The 18428-nt window shown below is 43.9% G+C and overlaps 1 protein-coding gene across 1 annotated transcript in view; it reads right to left on the minus strand.

Annotated features, from left to right (window-relative positions):
- LOC126203407 (fatty acyl-CoA reductase 1-like) overlaps positions 1-18428 on the minus strand; it is a 131797-nt gene that overhangs the window by 51672 nt on the left and 61697 nt on the right. Inside the window, exon 5 of the mRNA XM_049937711.1 lies at positions 10655-10764. Within this exon, the coding sequence (XP_049793668.1) occupies positions 10655-10764 (110 nt within the window). The remainder of the gene's footprint in view (positions 1-10654; positions 10765-18428) is intronic.

Consider the following 18428-nt stretch of genomic DNA (forward strand, 5'->3'; position numbering starts at 1 on the left):
ACGATAACCCTAATGTCAGCGTCAGAGAAGTTGCTGCTGTACAAGGTAACGTAGACCACGTCACTGTATGGAGATTGCTACGGGAGAACCAGTTGTTTCCGTACCGTGTACAGCGTGTGCAGGCACTATCAGTAGCTGATTGGCCTCCACGGGTACACTTCTGCGAATGGTTCATCCAACAATGTGTCAATCTTCATTTCAGTGCAAATGTTCTCTTTACGGATGAGGCTTCATTCTAACGTGATCAAATTGCAAATTTTCACAATCAACATGTGCGGCCTGACGAGAATCCCCACGCAATTGTGCAATCACGTCATCAACACAGATTTTCTGTGAACGTTTGGGCAGGCATTGTTAGTGATGTCTTGATTGGGCCCCATGTTCTTCCACCTACGCTCAATGGAGCACGTTATCATGATTTCATACGGGATACTCTACCTGTGCTGCTAGAACATGTGCCTTTACAAGTACGACACAACATGTGGTTCATACACGATGGAGCTCCTGCACTTTTCAGTCGAAGTGTTCGTACGCTTCTCAACAACAGATTCGGTGACCGATGGATTGGTAGAGGCGGACCAATTCCATGGCCTCCACGTTCTCCTGACCTCAACCCTCTTGACTTTCATTTATGGGGGCATTTGAAAGCTCTTGTCTACGCAACCCGGGTACCAAATGTACAGACTCTTCGTGCTCGTATTGAGGACGGCTGTGATACAATACGCCATTCTCCAGGGCTGCATCAGCGCATCAGGGATTCCTTGCGACGGAGGGTGGATGCATGTATCCTCGCTAACGGAGGACATTTTGAACATTTCCTGTAACAAAGTGTTTGAAGTCACGCTGGTACGTTCTGTTGTTGTGTGTTTCCATTCCATGATTAATGTGATTTGCAGAGAAGTAATAAAATGAACTCTAACATGGAAAGTAAGCGTTTCCGGACTCATGTCCATATAACATACACTCCTGGAAATGGAAAAAAGAACACATTGACACCGGTGTGTCAGACCCACCATACTTGCTCCGGACACTGCGAGAGGGCTGTACAAGCAATGATCACACGCACGGCACAGCGGACACACCAGGAACCGCGGTGTTGGCCGTCGAATGGCGCTAGCTGCGCAGCATTTGTGCACCGCCGCCGTCAGTGTCAGCCAGTTTGCCGTGGCATACTGAGCTCCATCGCAGTCTTTAACACTGGTAGCATGCCGCGACAGCGTGGACGTGAACCGTATGTGCAGTTGACGGACTTTGAGCGAGGGCGTATAGTGGGCATGCGGGAGGCCGGGTGGACGTACCGCCGAATCGCTCAACACGTGGGGCGTGAGGTCTCCACAGTACATCGATGTTGTCGCCAGTGGTCGGTGGAAGGTGCACGTGCCCGTCGACCTGGGACCGGACCGCAGCGACGCACGGATGCACGCCAAGACCGTAGGATCCTACGCAGTGCCGTAGGGGACCGCACCGCCACTTCCCAGCAAATTAGGGACACTGTTGCTCCTGGGGTATCGGCGAGGACCATTCGCAACCGTCTCCATGAAGCTGGGCTACGGTCCCGCACACCGTTAGGCCGTCTTCCGCTCACGCCCCAACATCGTGCAGCCCGCCTCCAGTGGTGTCGCGACAGGCGTGAATGGAGGGACGAATGGAGACGTGTCGTCTTCAGCGATGAGAGTCGCTTCTGCCTTGGTGCCAATGATGGTCGTATGCGTGTTTGGCGCCGTGCAGGTGAGCGCCACAATCAGGACTGCATACGACCGAAGCACACAGGGCCAACACCCGGCATCATGGTGTGGGGAGCGATCTCCTACACTGGCCGTACACCACTGGTGATCGTCGAGGGGACTCTGAATAGTGCACGGTACATCCAAACCGTCATCGAACCCATCGTTCTACCATTCCTAGACCGGCAAGGGAACTTGCTGTTCCAACAGGACAATGCACGTCCGCATGTATCCCGTGCCACCCAACGTGCTCTAGAAGGTGTAAGTCAACTACCCTGGCCAGCAAGATCTCCGGATCTGTCCCCCATTGAGCATGTTTGGCACTGGATGAAGCGTCGTCTTACGCGGTCTGCACGTCCAGCACGAACGCTGGTCCAACTGAGGCGCCAGGTGGAAATGGCATGGCAAGCCGTTCCACAGGACTACATCCAGCATCTCTACGATCGTCTCCATGGGAGAATAGCAGCCTGCATTGCTGCGAAAGGTGGATATACACTGTACTAGTGCCGACATTGTGCATGCTCTGTTGCCTGTGTCTATGTGCCTGTGGTTCTGTCAGTGTGATCATGTGATGTATCTGACCCCAGGAATGTGTCAATAAAGTTTCCCCTTCCTGGGACAATCAATTCACGGTGTCCTTATTTCAATTTCCAGGAGTGTATTTTCTTTCTTTGTGTGAGAGGAATGTTTCCTGAAAGTTTGGCCGTACCTTTTTGTAACTCCCTGTATATGTAACATAAAACGTAAGTTGTAACAAATTTTAACTAAGAAAGGGTTAATAGCGTGGCATCGATAGGCAGGAGTCGAGAATAATTCTGCGGGGACATTACATTCATTCGCCATAAAATACGGGTGGGTTTATGTGTTTCGTGTCCGCCACTACATTCTCTCATGTGAGAGAAATTCTTCATCTCAGAGTAGCGCTTGAAACCCACATGCTCAATTATTTGCTGGGGGCGCAAGAACGCATGCTTGTCTGAAACCCTTTTTAATATGAGTCCGCCGTTCTTGGTCTTCCACTCTTGGCTCTTGTAAATATTGTGTATTATCCATCTGTCCCTATAGCGTACCCCTATTTTTCTCATAATTTCGAACATCTTATACCATCTGACATTGGTGAACGCTTTTTCCAGGTTGACAAATCCTACAAATTGGTCTTGATTTTTCTTTAGTCTTGCTTCCGTTATCAGCCGCAACGTAAGAACGGCCTCTTTGGTCTTTTACATTACCAAAAGACAAACTGACCGTCATTTAACATATCTTCAATTTTCTTTCCGATTCATCTGTATATTATTCATGTCAGCAAGTTGGATGCATGAGCTGTTGAACTGATCGGACAGTAACTCTCGCATTTGTCGGCTCTTGCAATTTTCGAAAATGTGTGGATGATGTTTTCCCGTTGCATTCTAGATGGTATATCGGCAGTCTCACAAACAACATGAGTAGTTGTTTTGTTGCCACTCACCCAATGATTTTGGAAATTCCGGTTGAATGTTATCTATCACTTCTGCTTTATTCGATCTTAAGTATTCCAAAGCTTTTCTAAGTTCTAAACCTGTAATTAATTATGCATCTAACTTATGATTTTATTGTAGTGTCGTACACTTTCGACACCAGGCAAGGCAGTCAACATCAAGAAGTCGGCAGCAAAGCGTGTGGCTGCCCCGCCAATCCACAGCTGGCTAGAAGACACACCCTCTGCAGCACGCGAAGCCAGTTCCACCACACAAAGCACTTAAGCAGCGACAGCACCGACGCCAAGAGTATGATAATGAGGTAACTCGGCGCATTCGTAGCCTACTAGCTAGCCTCACCTCTCTGTTGATACTGTGTAAAGCGAACATACTTGTGTTAATGAATTATTGCAATGCAAATCAGGTTCGTTTAAATACAAGCTGTAACGGTCGTAAGCGTTAGTTATCATTGAGACTTGACGCGGGGAGTTGACGTTAGTCAAGAACGCCTTTATGGCGACAAAGACGCCATTGTCAACATTTCACTAAGTTTGAACGAGGTGGTGTAAAAGGGCTGCGAGAAGTTGGATGTTCCTTCTGTTCTATTGCAGAAATAATTGGCAGGGATCTAGCAAATGTACATGACTGCTGGCAGCAGTGACTACGAGGATGTACGGTCGCACTAAAGAAAGGGCTACTATCGCGTCGGGAGACCATCGGGTTCAGCGTATGGCTCTGGGGTCTGCGATGCTGTTTCGTATGTCAGCTGTAGCAGTTGGTGGTTATCCCACGCACTGTGATCGCAAATTTGTACGTCAATCTGGTGATTGGACCTGTTGTGTTGCCATTTATGAACAGTATTCTACGAGGTGTCTTCCAAAGGGATGAAATTCGCCCAAACACCGCTGTTGCAACCGGCATGCTCTTCAGAGTGTCGAGATGTTGCCTTGGCCTGCTCCATCTCCAATCGACCACTAATGGGCAACAACTCGAGCGTCATCCATAACCACATTAACCGTCCCTTTACTGAGCGACCAATAGGCACGGAACTCCATCCCACAAATTGACATCCGGCACCCGTCCAACACAATGCACGCACATTTGCATCCTTGCATAAAACATTCTGACGATTGTACCGGTTATAATCACTTAGACATGCTACCTAGACAAATGCATTCCCGAAATTTCATTACTTTTTTTAAATTTTTTGTGTTGCGATCTCTTTTTTGTCAGTGAATTACGTGCGCTTCTCATTATTTTTCTCTCTCTCTCAGCCCCTAATATTTCTAAATTTATAAAATTGGTGTTCCTATTCATCCTTCAGAGAGAGATGAATAGAAACGGCGCTGTTAATCTTTTTATCGTTCCTTTTAATTCATCCTTTGGATGAATAGGGACATGTCAAAATCTATTTTGTTTCCAGGAGGATAAGAAACAAAATGTTCAAATGTGTATGAAATCTTATGGGACTCAACTGCTAAGGTCATCAGTCCCTAAGCTTACACACAACTTAACCTAAATTATCCAAATGACAAACACACACACCCATGCCCGAGAGAGCACTCGAACCTCCGCCTGGACCAGCCGCACAGTCTATGACTGCAGCGCCTGAAACCGCTCGGCTAATCCCGCGCGGTTAAGAAATAAAATTTATCTGGTTTAAAAGAAGTTTTATTCAGAGAAAACCAAGAATATGGCACAAATTGTTTTCTTATTCTTGTTTCCAAAAAGAGAGTGTTACACCTTAAAATATTGTTGTAAGGTGGCTACAATTTCACACCTTACAAGCACTCATCTACATACTTTGCCGTGATTTAGAACCGGAATTAGATATCATTTGGTAGGTTGTAATTCGTATATATGAATATTTAAAGAAGACGTACACCTTGTAAATAGTTGTTAACGCTTATATTGCATGAAAGGTGATGGAGTGTCTTTATTATCAAAACGACGTAATCAATGATTGCCTATACTAGTGGAGGTTGGAACGGCAGTGGAAATGAAACGGTAGGGGTAACTCAGGCCCTGGGTGGAAAAGCCCGCACAGGTGTGTTGGTCCTGCTTAACAGAGGAAGTAGCCCTAGCCGGACGGTCGGGGCACCTGAGCGCTGAAGCACAATAGAGTGGCGGCTGCCTGGTATTGTAGCTAGGCCTGAAGGATAGTCGGAAACTCTGAAAATCTTGGAGGCAGCAGAGAGGAACAAGGAAGCATTACCTTGGAAATCACGCAGGCTGGGTTTTTTCCGAGGATTTTTACTCTGAGAAGCGTACCATTATGTGAATTCCTAATTAACGGGGGTAGGTATTTCCTCGCAAACTTTCCACGCTGGACGACAAAAGACTAAAATACGGTTGTTCAGCGTTCGGAAGAATCTGTAGAGAGGGAGAATATTCCGTGGTCTCGAGAATATGATTCGCCTTCTGTAGTTATGAGGGAGGGCAGCTGAGCTTTGCTGGGAAGCCAGCGGTGGTGAAAAAGAGGTCTTCCGTTTTGAGCGCCCGTGTCTGATGGTAGCTCAGTATCAGCTTTGTTGCTACAGACGGACTTTCTGTCTTTGTTCTCAGGAGAGTTTATAGTTAGAAGGGTTAGGCACTGTACTGTTACGAACTTATACGATTCTGGACTTCGCCTCTGGGTAGGAAGTCGTCGTTGAGTGCGCAGTGTTCAGTGATTGAGAGCACTCCTTCTGCCTATACTCACGTTGAGACTTTACCTGAACTCTGCCCTTGTGGCTGGGAAGTTCGCGTTTCTCGTCTGTAGAACACAGAGAGGAAACGAGTTTTTTTTATATATTTTGTGGCTGGAGTTCTTCCATCGTCACAGACGTGTACGAGAACCATCACTCTGACAAACTGGATGCAGTACATACGGTGATATGCTTCGGCTTATTAGGACTATAAAGCTAAACAACTGTGATCACGTAAATTTTATTTCCACTGAGGTTGCACACCACTGTAGATCATCTTTGAAAGTAGTGTCTCCTAGTGTTTGGTACGTAGGTGATGTCAGTCATCTCACGATATTTACTGACTAAAAAATGACTCTTCATCTGTTAAAATAGACCTGTTTAATTCGCCTTGAATCCTTCGAAAAGAGCATAACAAAAACGTTTCCTTCTACATAACAAAATTTACATGCGTACAGTCTAAACGACTGCTCACTTTTTCGATATATTTGAATCCCAGCGTTGTCTCCTGGTTTGAGAAAAGTGCCATGCCGTTCTTCATTTCCGTCAAATTCTTAGCCTTCTTCTGAGCAGATACTGTTGGTTAATGGTTCTGTTCACCCTACAAATTTCGCAAAATAGCCACATGTTTTCAGACAGCTGAAGCGAAAGTCGAATTAAAGTATACATTAAAACTGGACTTTTGGTTAACGAAAGGCAATTGCAAATTTGCTTTCCATATACTTAACCACAAGTGTTTACCTGGAGGTCCAGAAATAGAAACTAGTTAAGCCACTACGTAAAAGGACGTTGTCACGCCACCCTCTGATTACCAACGTATTTGTATTCATCCTACATTGTCCAAAGCCTTTGAATGTATAGCCCACGACGAGGTAACGAACTACCTAACGACAAACAACCTACCAGACTAATAATAATCAAGTTACGGAAAAACATCGCAGCACAACTTCTGCCTTACTAAAGGTAACAGATAATCTGAAGCTTGCCATGGTTGCACAAGATGCGATTATCATGTGCTTCTTTGACTTCAGCAAAGCCATTCACACTGTCGAATTCGACATTTTACTTGCCAAATTTAGCAGCCTAAATTTCTCGCCAAGTGCACTGCAATGCCATCGCTCGTACCTGACGTCTCGCCAGTATTGCTTCATTTGCAGCACCACAAAGTCGTAATGCAGGCAGGTGGTATCAGCGTCCCCCCAGGGTTCGGTACTGGGTCCTATACTGTTCCCATACTATGTGAACGACGTGTCATCATTTTTGTCCTACTACAAATACCACATGTAAGATGATGACCTCCAGTTGTATCCAAGTGTAAAACTAATAAACATCAAGACAGCTATCTAGAATCTCAATACCGATGTGTGTCCTCTGTCAAAAGGTCGAAAGGGGTGCAGCAGATAGGGTGAAAGTTCAAATCTTCCAAAACCCAAGCGGTAATGGTTGGTCATTGCAGGCACATTAGCTCGAATTATCGGGTATCTCCGGCATAGTTAACCCTAAATGAGATTTATATCAACATCCCTCCTACAGCAAAGTCTATGAGCTATAAAAGACGGAAATATAAAGTGGACTGACAATTTAATGTGCAAGAAGGCATCATCATCTCATTATGCCCTACAAAAACATAAAAAGCTTTTCCATCTTCACCTGAAACATAAACTTGTACAGACACATACACTTCCACTTACTGATAATAGCGATGTTATCCTGATACTTCCAGTTATTGATTACAGCGATGTTATCACGCTAGGCCTTTCTTAGGAAAGCTCACTGCGCCTGGAACTGGTTGTGGTTGCCTGTGTTCGTCACATCTGTGATGTTCGACAAAAAATGGTTCAAATGGCTCTGACCAGTATGGGACTTAACATCTATGGTCATCAGTCCCCTAGAACTTAGAACTACTTAAACCTAACTAACCTAAGGACATCACACACATCCATGCCCGAGGCAGGATTCGAACCTGCGACCGTAGCAGTCGCACGGTTCCGGACTGAGCGCCTAGAACCGCTAGACCACCGCGGCCGGCGATGTTCGACACCTTGATCATGTTTCACAATCATATGCACAGTTAATTATCCTGGCTGCGTTCAGAGTAGTGCAAGAATTTCCATATCCTCTGTCTTGCCTATTGTCCTATCAACAAACACCGTTCGCCATCTCTCTCGTCGCCCTTACACCTCTTGTCTGAACAATATGGCGTAAACACCTGTTCCCATGAGAACAAAAACTTTTTGTTCCACTCCATCGTTCAGCCAATTTCTCGAAGTCCTTAGCAGTTGCAGAAACGCGACTCTGAAACAACCACCAGCATGATGTTAGAGAACTGAATAACATCTTCAGCTTCAGAGGACATTTATTGACATATCTACTGTAGCAACAATAAGGATTACCACTCTCTCTGTACGAACTCGTTACCCTTGTACTTCCTTCTCTCCGACCAGATCTTGGTCCTTTCCTAGTTTCCTTAGCTAGTGCTGTCTCTTTGAATTTCCTTTCCTCAGAAATCACTATATCAGAAAAATTCTATTTTATACACTTAAAAATTATTTTTTATCTGCCACTATCATTATTGTTATTATTGTCATTCTTCTTTATTTCTTCGTTTGGATCATCTAAGGACCATGCACCAATTTCAATTCTTCCTTCTTTGTTTTTCTTTCTTCTTCCTCCTGTATTCTTCCATCTTTTCACTATGTATCCTTTTTCTTTCCTCGAACCATTTTGATCCTGTCTTCTTCTCCCTCCTGCCTTGGAATCCTTCCATTTTTAACACTTTCCTCTCGAAAATCTTTCTTTCTGTTGCATCTTATTGTCTTATTATTATTCCAATGGCCACTATTAGTGGCAGCAGCAGCAGTAGTACAATTACTCTCAGTGTTAACTTTAGTAATTCGCAGTCGGTATCATTTACTCATATTGTCACTATAGACACCCAAATCGTTTTAATGACATTTTTCACATTAAAGTTGCTGTTTATTAGGTAACCATGATGTAAAAAAAAGTACAGTATCTGTGAAACCCTGATCCGACGTAAGAGAGGGTCTGATGAGTCTAATCAGATCAGGTTAAATAAAGAAATCAATTAAAACAACACGATTTTGACTGCATTTTTTAGATAAAATTCGAAGTAAGCAGAGTCAGCACCACATCCGATGTTTGCACTAGAGTAAACATCAGCACACTGTGTTTGAAGTTCGTAATTTCCATGTAAGATTGGTTCACTATCAACTTAGACAAACAAGTCTTTGAATGATATTCCCATCTGTTGTCCCATACAATAGCATACAACTTCTTTGGAAGTTCGTTTCTATTCACCCTATTATTTCTATTCATTCCATTTCACGGTATCTAATTTCACTGCTATAATCGTGATATTTCCACTTTCACATGTGCCGCGTTAGTTAGTAATGGCGTTCACCTTTGCAGTTACACTTTCTCTCTATTGTTTAACCTGGTGGGTACCGAACTGTGTAAACACTAAACAGAAAATACAAATATTTCGTTTGGCGGTCTGATTCATCCCCAGCACAGAACCCCACTAAACTGTCCTATATTTCAGATGTTATGATTTTCACACACTCGCCAGAAGGCACATAGTGACAAACAACGCATTGATTTTCAATCAGTTCGTTGTAAGAACAGCTTTACAGAAACTTTTTGCAGAATCCCTCCTTTGATAATCTATGCTGAGATGAATTTTCTGTGAAGCGCTTCGCATATGTAACCCTCTACGGAAATATGACTTGGGATGTGTCATTACAAGAGGGGGAGTGAGAATTCACTTTTGCAGTCGAGGCTGTTGCTGTGTCAGTTAGCTACATTTTCTTCCACACTTGATAAAGGAATGAGCAGCGTGTAGATTAAAACGCAAAGTTGGGTGCACGTCATGCGCAGAATGCAAAGACAGGGTGTAACGAAAAGGAATGGCCAAACTTCCAGGCAACATTCCTCAAAAATGAAGAAATACAATATTTTATATGGACATCTGCCCTTAAACAGTTTATTTCCATGTCAGTACTCATTTTATACTTCTTTTCATAATCACATTAATCATGGGAAAGACACAGAAACAGGAAGTACTAGCCCATACGTGAAATGTTTTCTTACATGAAGTGTTCAAAATATCGTCTTATCTACGACTGGTTAGAATGTACAGTCAGTTGTAATTCTTAGGTTCAGCGTCAGTATTTGTGGTTCCGTAGGAACGAAGGTAATGTTGACAAGTGATTCACGTCATTGTTCATTTTGACACGCTCTACCAGCATCAAGCCCATATCATCCACCAACGTAGCTTCCCGTACACTGCAATGGAAGTGTACTTACACACAGAGCTGCCAGATATTCATTCGCTGTACAGATTAACGGATGGTAAAATATGTGGCGCTCAACATTGGCATGTGCAGAGAGTTCCATAACGACGGTGGCCCTATAGAAAGCTGTTTGAAGCAACTCATCGTCGCCTTAAGGAAGATGGGACCTTTGAACCCACTACTGGTGACTGGGAAAGGGTTAAAAGGGTGAGGGTACCTCAGCTGAGGAGGAACTTCTTCTTATTTTCAGGACAACCCTGGCGTCAGCGTAAGACAAATGGCTGCAGCAAGTAATGTCCACCACATGACTGGAGAGTGCTATGCGAGACCCTGATGTACACGCACCGTGAATAGAATGTGGAAGCACTGTCAGTGGCTGATTGTTCTGCACGGATACACTTCTGCGAATGATTGATGCATATCTTTTTTAATATGCTGTATATTAAACAGGCCTAGCAATGCGAGCGTATACTTACCAATGGACGGTCTCGAAATAATAATTGGTAGTCTGGAGGCGTAATCGGCTACAAGTTTCTCAGCAAGGTTCTTGGATAACACGTACGTGTTAGGCAAGTTTCCCAGTAATCTGTTGGCAGAACCAAAACACATAAGTCAACAGAGAAATCTTAAGAAAATGAGAGAGTGTTTAGGGGAGACATTTCTTTACGTAACGGAACTAGGTGCACCGTTTCGCCACGTGTGTTCGCTGACTGTTTTCACACTACTGACATTCAGAGACGGTATTCAAACTGCCGTGTGATGAACGTTGTTTCAAAGATGTTGCTGAAAATGTCGTCTGTTTACATTAATGCACAGCTGGTGTCTGCGCACTAATGTTTGTCTAACACACTCAAAACAATCAGGTGCTTCACTAATATTGGCTGAAGCTTTAGACTAGCAAACCAGACCCTCTGGAGTGTCTGTGCAGTCAGGCAAGGATTACGGTTCCAGACCGACGACACCCTGGACGTCAGAGAGCATTTGGACATTGTTGTTGGATTTTGCAGGGGACCACCACTACTGTGACCATTGGTTTCCCCTGACATTACTCTTAATGTGGCCGAGAGATGAAGCGTTTGGTGTTCGAAACATCGATAGACACACTAGAAGGGGTGGTTGACCGAATTCTGTCGTTCTGTGAATGGGTTTACGAGAGGTGGCTGCTTGAGGAAATACATATTACAACTAATTAGCATCTTTCAAATGGAGCCCGTTTGCAGATGATATTTTTGAGGTTACTGTGTAAATTTTACTTCGGAACGCTTTGGCGCGGTCGGTGAGTACGTGAATGGAAACTTTGCTTTTCCATTACACATCGCCTTCATAACTGCTTTGTATGCTAGATTGAAAATTTATTGTGATGTTGTTTCGTAAAACTTTTCTCTTGGCGTTTCTCTCTGAGTTTTACATAGTCTATTGAATTTTGGCAATCTCAGTTCGATTGCCAGTTACCGAGAGCACCATCAGTGTCCGCGTCAGTAATACCTTGCGTAAATATACCTACATGAGCAAATTACTTCTTGTCTCATAAGCGAATTTTCCAGAAACACAATAGCAGACCTTCCTTTCCATAACCGCACCCCCATGCCATTTTTAAAAAAAAGCTCTCAGCTACAACCTCCCAAAGCACCAAATCTATTTTTGTTGCTTTTTTTATAATTTAACATTTCTTGGACGTAAGTTAATGTTGCTGTGACTGTGTGCAGTTCGAACTTTTATATATGAGCTGGGAGTGGATTTCGGTCAGTCCTGTGCAGGCAGCTAAAAATGTGTCAAACATTCAAGATTTTTCCACTCGTAGATAGACGAGTGGAGGCGCGTTATCCAAGTTCGATGCCTGTACACTTTTTTCAATTACTCAGTAACTACAGAGAGCACAAACATTCTTTTCTCACAGGTTGTCCTTACAAGAAATTACCTTTTCCGCGTTAAAGGTACAATCATGCGCTATTCGCTTCCAGAACTTAGCCATTTAAATTAATTATTTTACTCAATCTACATTCTGACTACTACGACGCCAGATCAGATATCAAAACAAGCTAACAGCAATTAAATTTCGCTATATTTACAACACTTTTCTAGCAGTGCTTTGAGAATCTATACAAAAGAGAAAAAACTTCAGAAGTTACAGCTCCCCAGAACATTCTATTGACTCAGAATCTGCCACATAAATAAATGAAATGTTTGAGTTTCTCTTTAAGGTTGTGACGCAAACATTCATAAAGAGTTAATGTGATTTTTGCCTTAGGACATTATGTATATTCTCCTTTCATAGCTAAACTTGACGTTCACTGTGCAACACTGCGTTTCTGGTCTATGGACATGTTTTGTTTAGTAATTATCCACCTTTGTAACATGGTCCTTTGCCAGCCAGAGGTCACCAAATTCTGAGTATTCTTTGTTATAAATTTTAATCTCTTTTGCTACAGAAACAAATAATGAAAATGATCGGCAGCTGAAAGGTAAAGAATTTTGATGGTGCACAGTAGCAACCAGTCACCATTTGGTTTTAGTTTACTTTAGTAAAAGGGCACCAAGTGTTTTGATTTGCAAAGCGATTTATTTCCATGTGCTATAAGATGGTCAAAACACATACTGAACCAAAATGTTCTGCGTGTCGTCCAACAAAGTTGAATAAAAATCGAGGTCGGAGTGAGTGTATGTGTGAACATTATGAACAACGTAAGTATCATCCGTTCGAGAGAGACGATAAGAACAAATGTCTCTAATAGTCATTTCTCGGCATCTCAGTTTTGCTCCTACGTCAACACGTTTGGAAAACACGGAAACCGCCTGAAGATGAATTTATAAATTCTAAACGGGTAACGGTGCTTATTTAATATGTAAAAAAACACAAACTGTGCCTGATTCCTGCTATGTAACATCAACAATCTGTACAACTTAACCGCCACGATTCTCATATGCAAGCAATGTTGTTATTGGACAAAACAGCAAACACGCACAAAATCGAGGAAAACAAATTCCTGACAACAACATGTTGCTGACAGTTCGTTTATCATCGAAGCTTGGGAATATAATTTCACCATGTGAAAGTAGTGGCTAACTCAGATGAATTTCATTGAAAAGTTGTTGCCAACTGAAAAGTATGAGGAACAACCATTTACATGCTGTTATATTTCTATAATCTACTGCTTCCCACAACGGAAGGAAAAAATAACAGAAACGCTAGGAAAATACAAAACTGTTGACAAAAAATATTGAGAATATCGCTGTCTAACTCCGTAGCTAACGCTCGACCGTGTAGTCACCATTGACCTGAAATTCATGTCGCAACTGATAATGCCAGTGGTGGTAGATTTTTTTGTTACCAATATGTGAAATATTAAATTGCGAATTCAATTAAGTATTTACACATTAAACTGCGGTTAGTCGCCCACAGAGAAGTATAAAAATTAATGATACTACGTTACTATGTCCAGAATGATATCAGCGCACACTCCGCTGCCGAGTGAAAATCTCATTCTGGAAACATCCCCCAGGCTGTGGCTAAGCCATGTCTCCGCAGTATCCTTTCTTTCAGGAGTGCTAGTTGTGCTAGTCTCGCAGGAGAGCTTCTGTAAAGTTAGGAAGGTAGGAGACGAGATACTGGCAGAAGTAAAGCTGTGAGGAGCGGGCGTGAGTCGTGCTTCGGTAGCTCAGATGGTAGAGCACTTGCCCGCGAAAGGCAAAGGTCCCGAGTTCGATATGTTACCCGTAAGAAGGACCACACACGAAGATTACGATAATTTAAACGGGCGGATCGTGGCGAAAGATCTATTAGAAAGTTCTTGGAAATTCTGCCTACACGTAAAATCAGTTAAAGAGTCATAATATAACTTTAAATCTCTTCTGGACGAGGTTTGGTGTCGCAACTGAAGACAGCAGACAGAAAGCAGAAATAATTAAAATCCGCATACAGGAAGCTGCGGGTAGGACCAGCGCTCTGACGGTTCCGCACAAACGCAACTACGAGTGTAGGTAGGTCAGCTAGAAATTTTGATGAGTGGATCTGCGAGTATCAAAATATGTGACATAAATGGTTATGTGTTTTGACTGCACTGACGTACAACCTTCAATTCCTTACATCGCCAGGGGATCATAGACTGTAGTATTTTATATAAATGTCAACTTCATACATCTATCTGTTCGTAAGAAAAAGGGTCTTAAAACACTGACAGCCAGACAGACAACAAACTGATGCTATTACGGTTCCGCATCTCATATTAAGAATATAGCGATTGCTTATCAATATTTAGTACCTTATACATAAAACTATAGCAAATATTACTACCAGTTAGTTAAAAGTTGTGAGCGTGGGGTTGATCTGAGATTCTGTTATTCTGCGCAACAGATTAATCTGAGATGTACCCTTTACCCTGTGGCTCCTGCAAGATGCAATTTCCACCCCTACACTACTACAGAAGTCAGACAGACGCTCCTAACGTTCTAAAGAGAAATGCCTGAAAAACTTTCAGCTATAAATATCTTCTGGAGTCGTCCGCTGTAAGGAAATGACACAAAAATTCACAAAATTTCTTACGTAACTAGTGGGATACTTGGGTACTGGAGTAGTGCTAGTTAGTGTAAGAAAAACATGAAACTAACGAAAGTTATAATTTATTATGCAAAAATTCTGAGAAATCACAATGGCACTTTTAGTTATGAATTGAATAAGTTGTATCCTGGTTCTTTTCGGAATGTGAAGTTACCTCTCAAGGATAGGATTCGCTAATGAAATTTCTATACAAAGTTTAAGATTGTTGTTGACTTGGCAGAATGGCTGAGAGGTGCGCCTACTCAACTTGAATAATTATCCTTTAGAATGTTACTAGGTACGATCGAGGCTGTTGCGTTTGAAAAGCAGTGAAGTGTACTGTTTTGGAGGAAATATGGAGCTCGCAATAGCTGTAGCGCACAATACCATAAGCTGTGATGACTGCTGTCTGCGCCGCTCGCTGCTGACAAATAACTCTCATTCTATCTGGATTGACCTTCGCCAATCAAAATCTCCCTACGCCTTGATGAAGTCAAGGATTCCTATTTGCCCCTAGTCTAACTATTGGCGTGGTACACCGGTCAGATAACCAGTCCACCGCGATGCCACTCAAAAATTCGCTCACAGACGTTTAACTATAACTCTCTCCGTTAACACTGCATAATAAGTGTGACGGCCAACACAGTGAACAACGCTTAATCGCAAGGACTCGATATAGAGAGTCCCACTTCTATTCGCTCTCGACAAGAGGTGCTCTCCCAGTGAAGTACTGAGGAGAGACTTGTTCCTCGCTCCAAGAGCGACAACAGAATGGCGCCTCTCCACGCCAGATGTGAAGGGGTATATCTTTCGGTCTCTTCCATTACTCCTTTAGCTCGAGGCATCAGAAATATCGTCTGCCAATCAGCATTGCTCTTCTAAAACGGGAGAATCATGTTTCGTTTAAGGCGACCAATCCGGAAATCTGTAGTATCGGCGTTTGGAGTTTGCTGTCTCCCTGTGAAAATCTCTGAAACTGCGTGCTATGTGTAAAGAATGTGTAGGCTGGCCGCTCCCACACAATGTAGCGGAATTTGCTTTTAAGCCGAACACGGGGTCGGTCCTTCTTTCCCTTGGGCGAACGCTGTCCACTCCACGGGCGGCCACCGGCCGACGTAGATGGGTTGGGACTGGCCTCCTAGCGTGCGGTTGTCTCTCTCGAACTAAAAGCTCTTGTGACCATCGTGCCTGGAATGTATGTGTGTACGCCAGCCTCGAGTATTTCAACCATGGCGCGCACTTGCGATTTATTAGTTATTTGCATATCGTTTACATGAATTCATACAACATTGACTTTATCTTATCGAGTTTGGGTTCGAATGAAGCGTCTTGATGTGCGGAATATGATTGTGAGGGCGGAATATGTAAGCAATGAAGGTCAGGAGACCACGATGTCTTACAAAGTCCAACAACGTACTCCCAGCTACTTAATGATACCGAGCGATGTGGCGCAGTGGTTAGACACTGGACTCGCATTCGGGAGGACGACGGTTCAATCCCGCGTCCGGCCATCCTGATTTAGGTTTTCCGTGATTTCCCTAAATCGCACCAGGCAAATGCCGGGATGGTTCCCTTCAAAGGGCACGGCCGACTTACTTCTCCGTCCTTCCCTAATCCGATGACACCGATGACCTCGCTGTTTGGTCTCCTTCCCCAGAACCAACCAACCAACCAACTTAATGATACCTGGTGCTAATGAAGCATATAAGCATTTATGATGCCGTCTTGTCGATAGTTTCTTGTCTGTATTAAAAAATAAACAAAGTTTAACCTTGTGTTGGAATGGTATAATGCCGGTTTTAGGAGCACGACACATACATACACTGATCGGCCAGAAAATTATAACCACCGACCTTATAGCCGCTATGTCCATATTCGGCATGGATAACAGAGGCGACGTATCGTGTCATGGATGCAATGAGTCCTTGGTAGGTGGCTGGGGGGAGTTGGCACCACATATGCACACACAACGCACCTAATCCCCGTAAATTCTGGGCAGGGGGGCGATGAGCTCTGGCGCCATGTTCAATCACAGCCCAGATGTGTCGCATTAGGTTCAGATCTGGCGAGTTAGTGGACCAGAACATCAATTCCAACTCGTCACTGAGTCCCTTGAACCACTCCATCCCTCCTGGCCTTCTCACATGGCGCATTATCTAGCTGAAAAACGCCACTCCCTCTGGTAAACATGATCATCATTAAGGGGTCTGCAACCAATTTACGATACTCCTTGGCCGTCATGGTGCCATGCACGAGCTCTACTCAACCCATGGATGCCCATGTGAATGATCCCCAGAGCAAAATGGAGCCGCTGCCAGCTTGTATCCGTCCCACAGTATAGGTGCCAAGTAGATGTTCCCCTGGAAGACGACGGCTTCGCGCCCTCCCATCGGCATGATGAAAAAGGTATCGGGATTCGTCAGACCACGCAACGCTCTGCCACTGCGCCAACGTCCGGTGTCGACGGTCGCGTGCCCATTCCAGGCTCATTTGCCGATGTCGTGATGTTAACATTGGGACATGCATGGGTCTTCGGCTGCGGAGGCCCATTGTTAGGACTGCTCTGTGCATGGTGTGTTTAAACACACTTGTACTGTGCCCAGCATTAAAATCTGATGTTATTCCCCCCCACAATTCGCTGCCTGTCCTGTTTTACCAGCTCAGCCTACGACATTCGACATTTATAATAGGGTTTGGAGACGCAACCCCCGACGTTTGCACGTGGTTTCGCCATGTGTTGAAGACACTCACCAGAGCACTCCTTGAACACCCAACAAGTAGGGTGTTTCCGTAATGCTCGTACCGAACCTCCGGACCATCACAATCTGCCCTCGCTCATATTCAGATAAATCGCGCGACTTCCCCATTCTGCACACGGACAGCATGCTCAATGATACTACACGCACCGTGTTTGTGTCGATCTAGCAGTCATTCCTTGCCACACTGCTATCGCCTGGACAGGTTTATATCGTTACCAGGTCGGTGGTCATAATGTTCTGGTTGATCAGTATATTTCCTCATACAGGTATGCAAGTCACGAGCACTTGGTTCCCATTTTGTTTACGGAGTACACGTTTTCTCTAAGATTAACTATCCACAAATGTTCGAAGCTTCGACAACCGTTAGGATATATTTTAGCCACCAGTGAACAAAATAGTGTCTATTATTGTGACTCCGTCCAAGTTCCAGTCCAAGTGAGGCGGAGCTCTTTCGTTGGTAGGTTAATGAAGACTTCAGGTTTTGAAAAAAACTTCCAATTTCGCAGAGGGACTACATTTCGTAGTCAACCTAACTGTGCTATTTGAGCAGTTCTGAGCGGGTTACATAACTGCACCAGGTCGCACTGACTTCTTCTAACAGTCAGGTCCGCCTCTTTGGTGTATTCATGCTCGAAGGACCGCTGAAACATAGTACAAAGGTATCCCTCACAACGAAAACGCCATCTTTGTGAAAAATATCAGTTTCAGAACTAATTCCAATTAGGAGAGGCAAAAATTACGAACAATTTTTATATATCGTGGAATTACTACTGTCTGTTCCGAATCTTTCGTTCGCCCTCGAGACACACATAAATCACAATCTCGTACCACGTTTTGTCCCAATGGACGATTTTGCAGTTTTCCTCCTCCAGTACTTCAACTGCAATTTCTCAGTGGCAACTTACAGCGCAGAGGATATAGGAATGGGCTGCAATCACGTGTTTTACATTTTCTGCA

This window comes from Schistocerca nitens, chromosome 9 (genome assembly GCF_023898315.1).
Source record: "Schistocerca nitens isolate TAMUIC-IGC-003100 chromosome 9, iqSchNite1.1, whole genome shotgun sequence".
Taxonomy (NCBI): Eukaryota; Metazoa; Arthropoda; class Insecta; order Orthoptera; family Acrididae; genus Schistocerca; species Schistocerca nitens.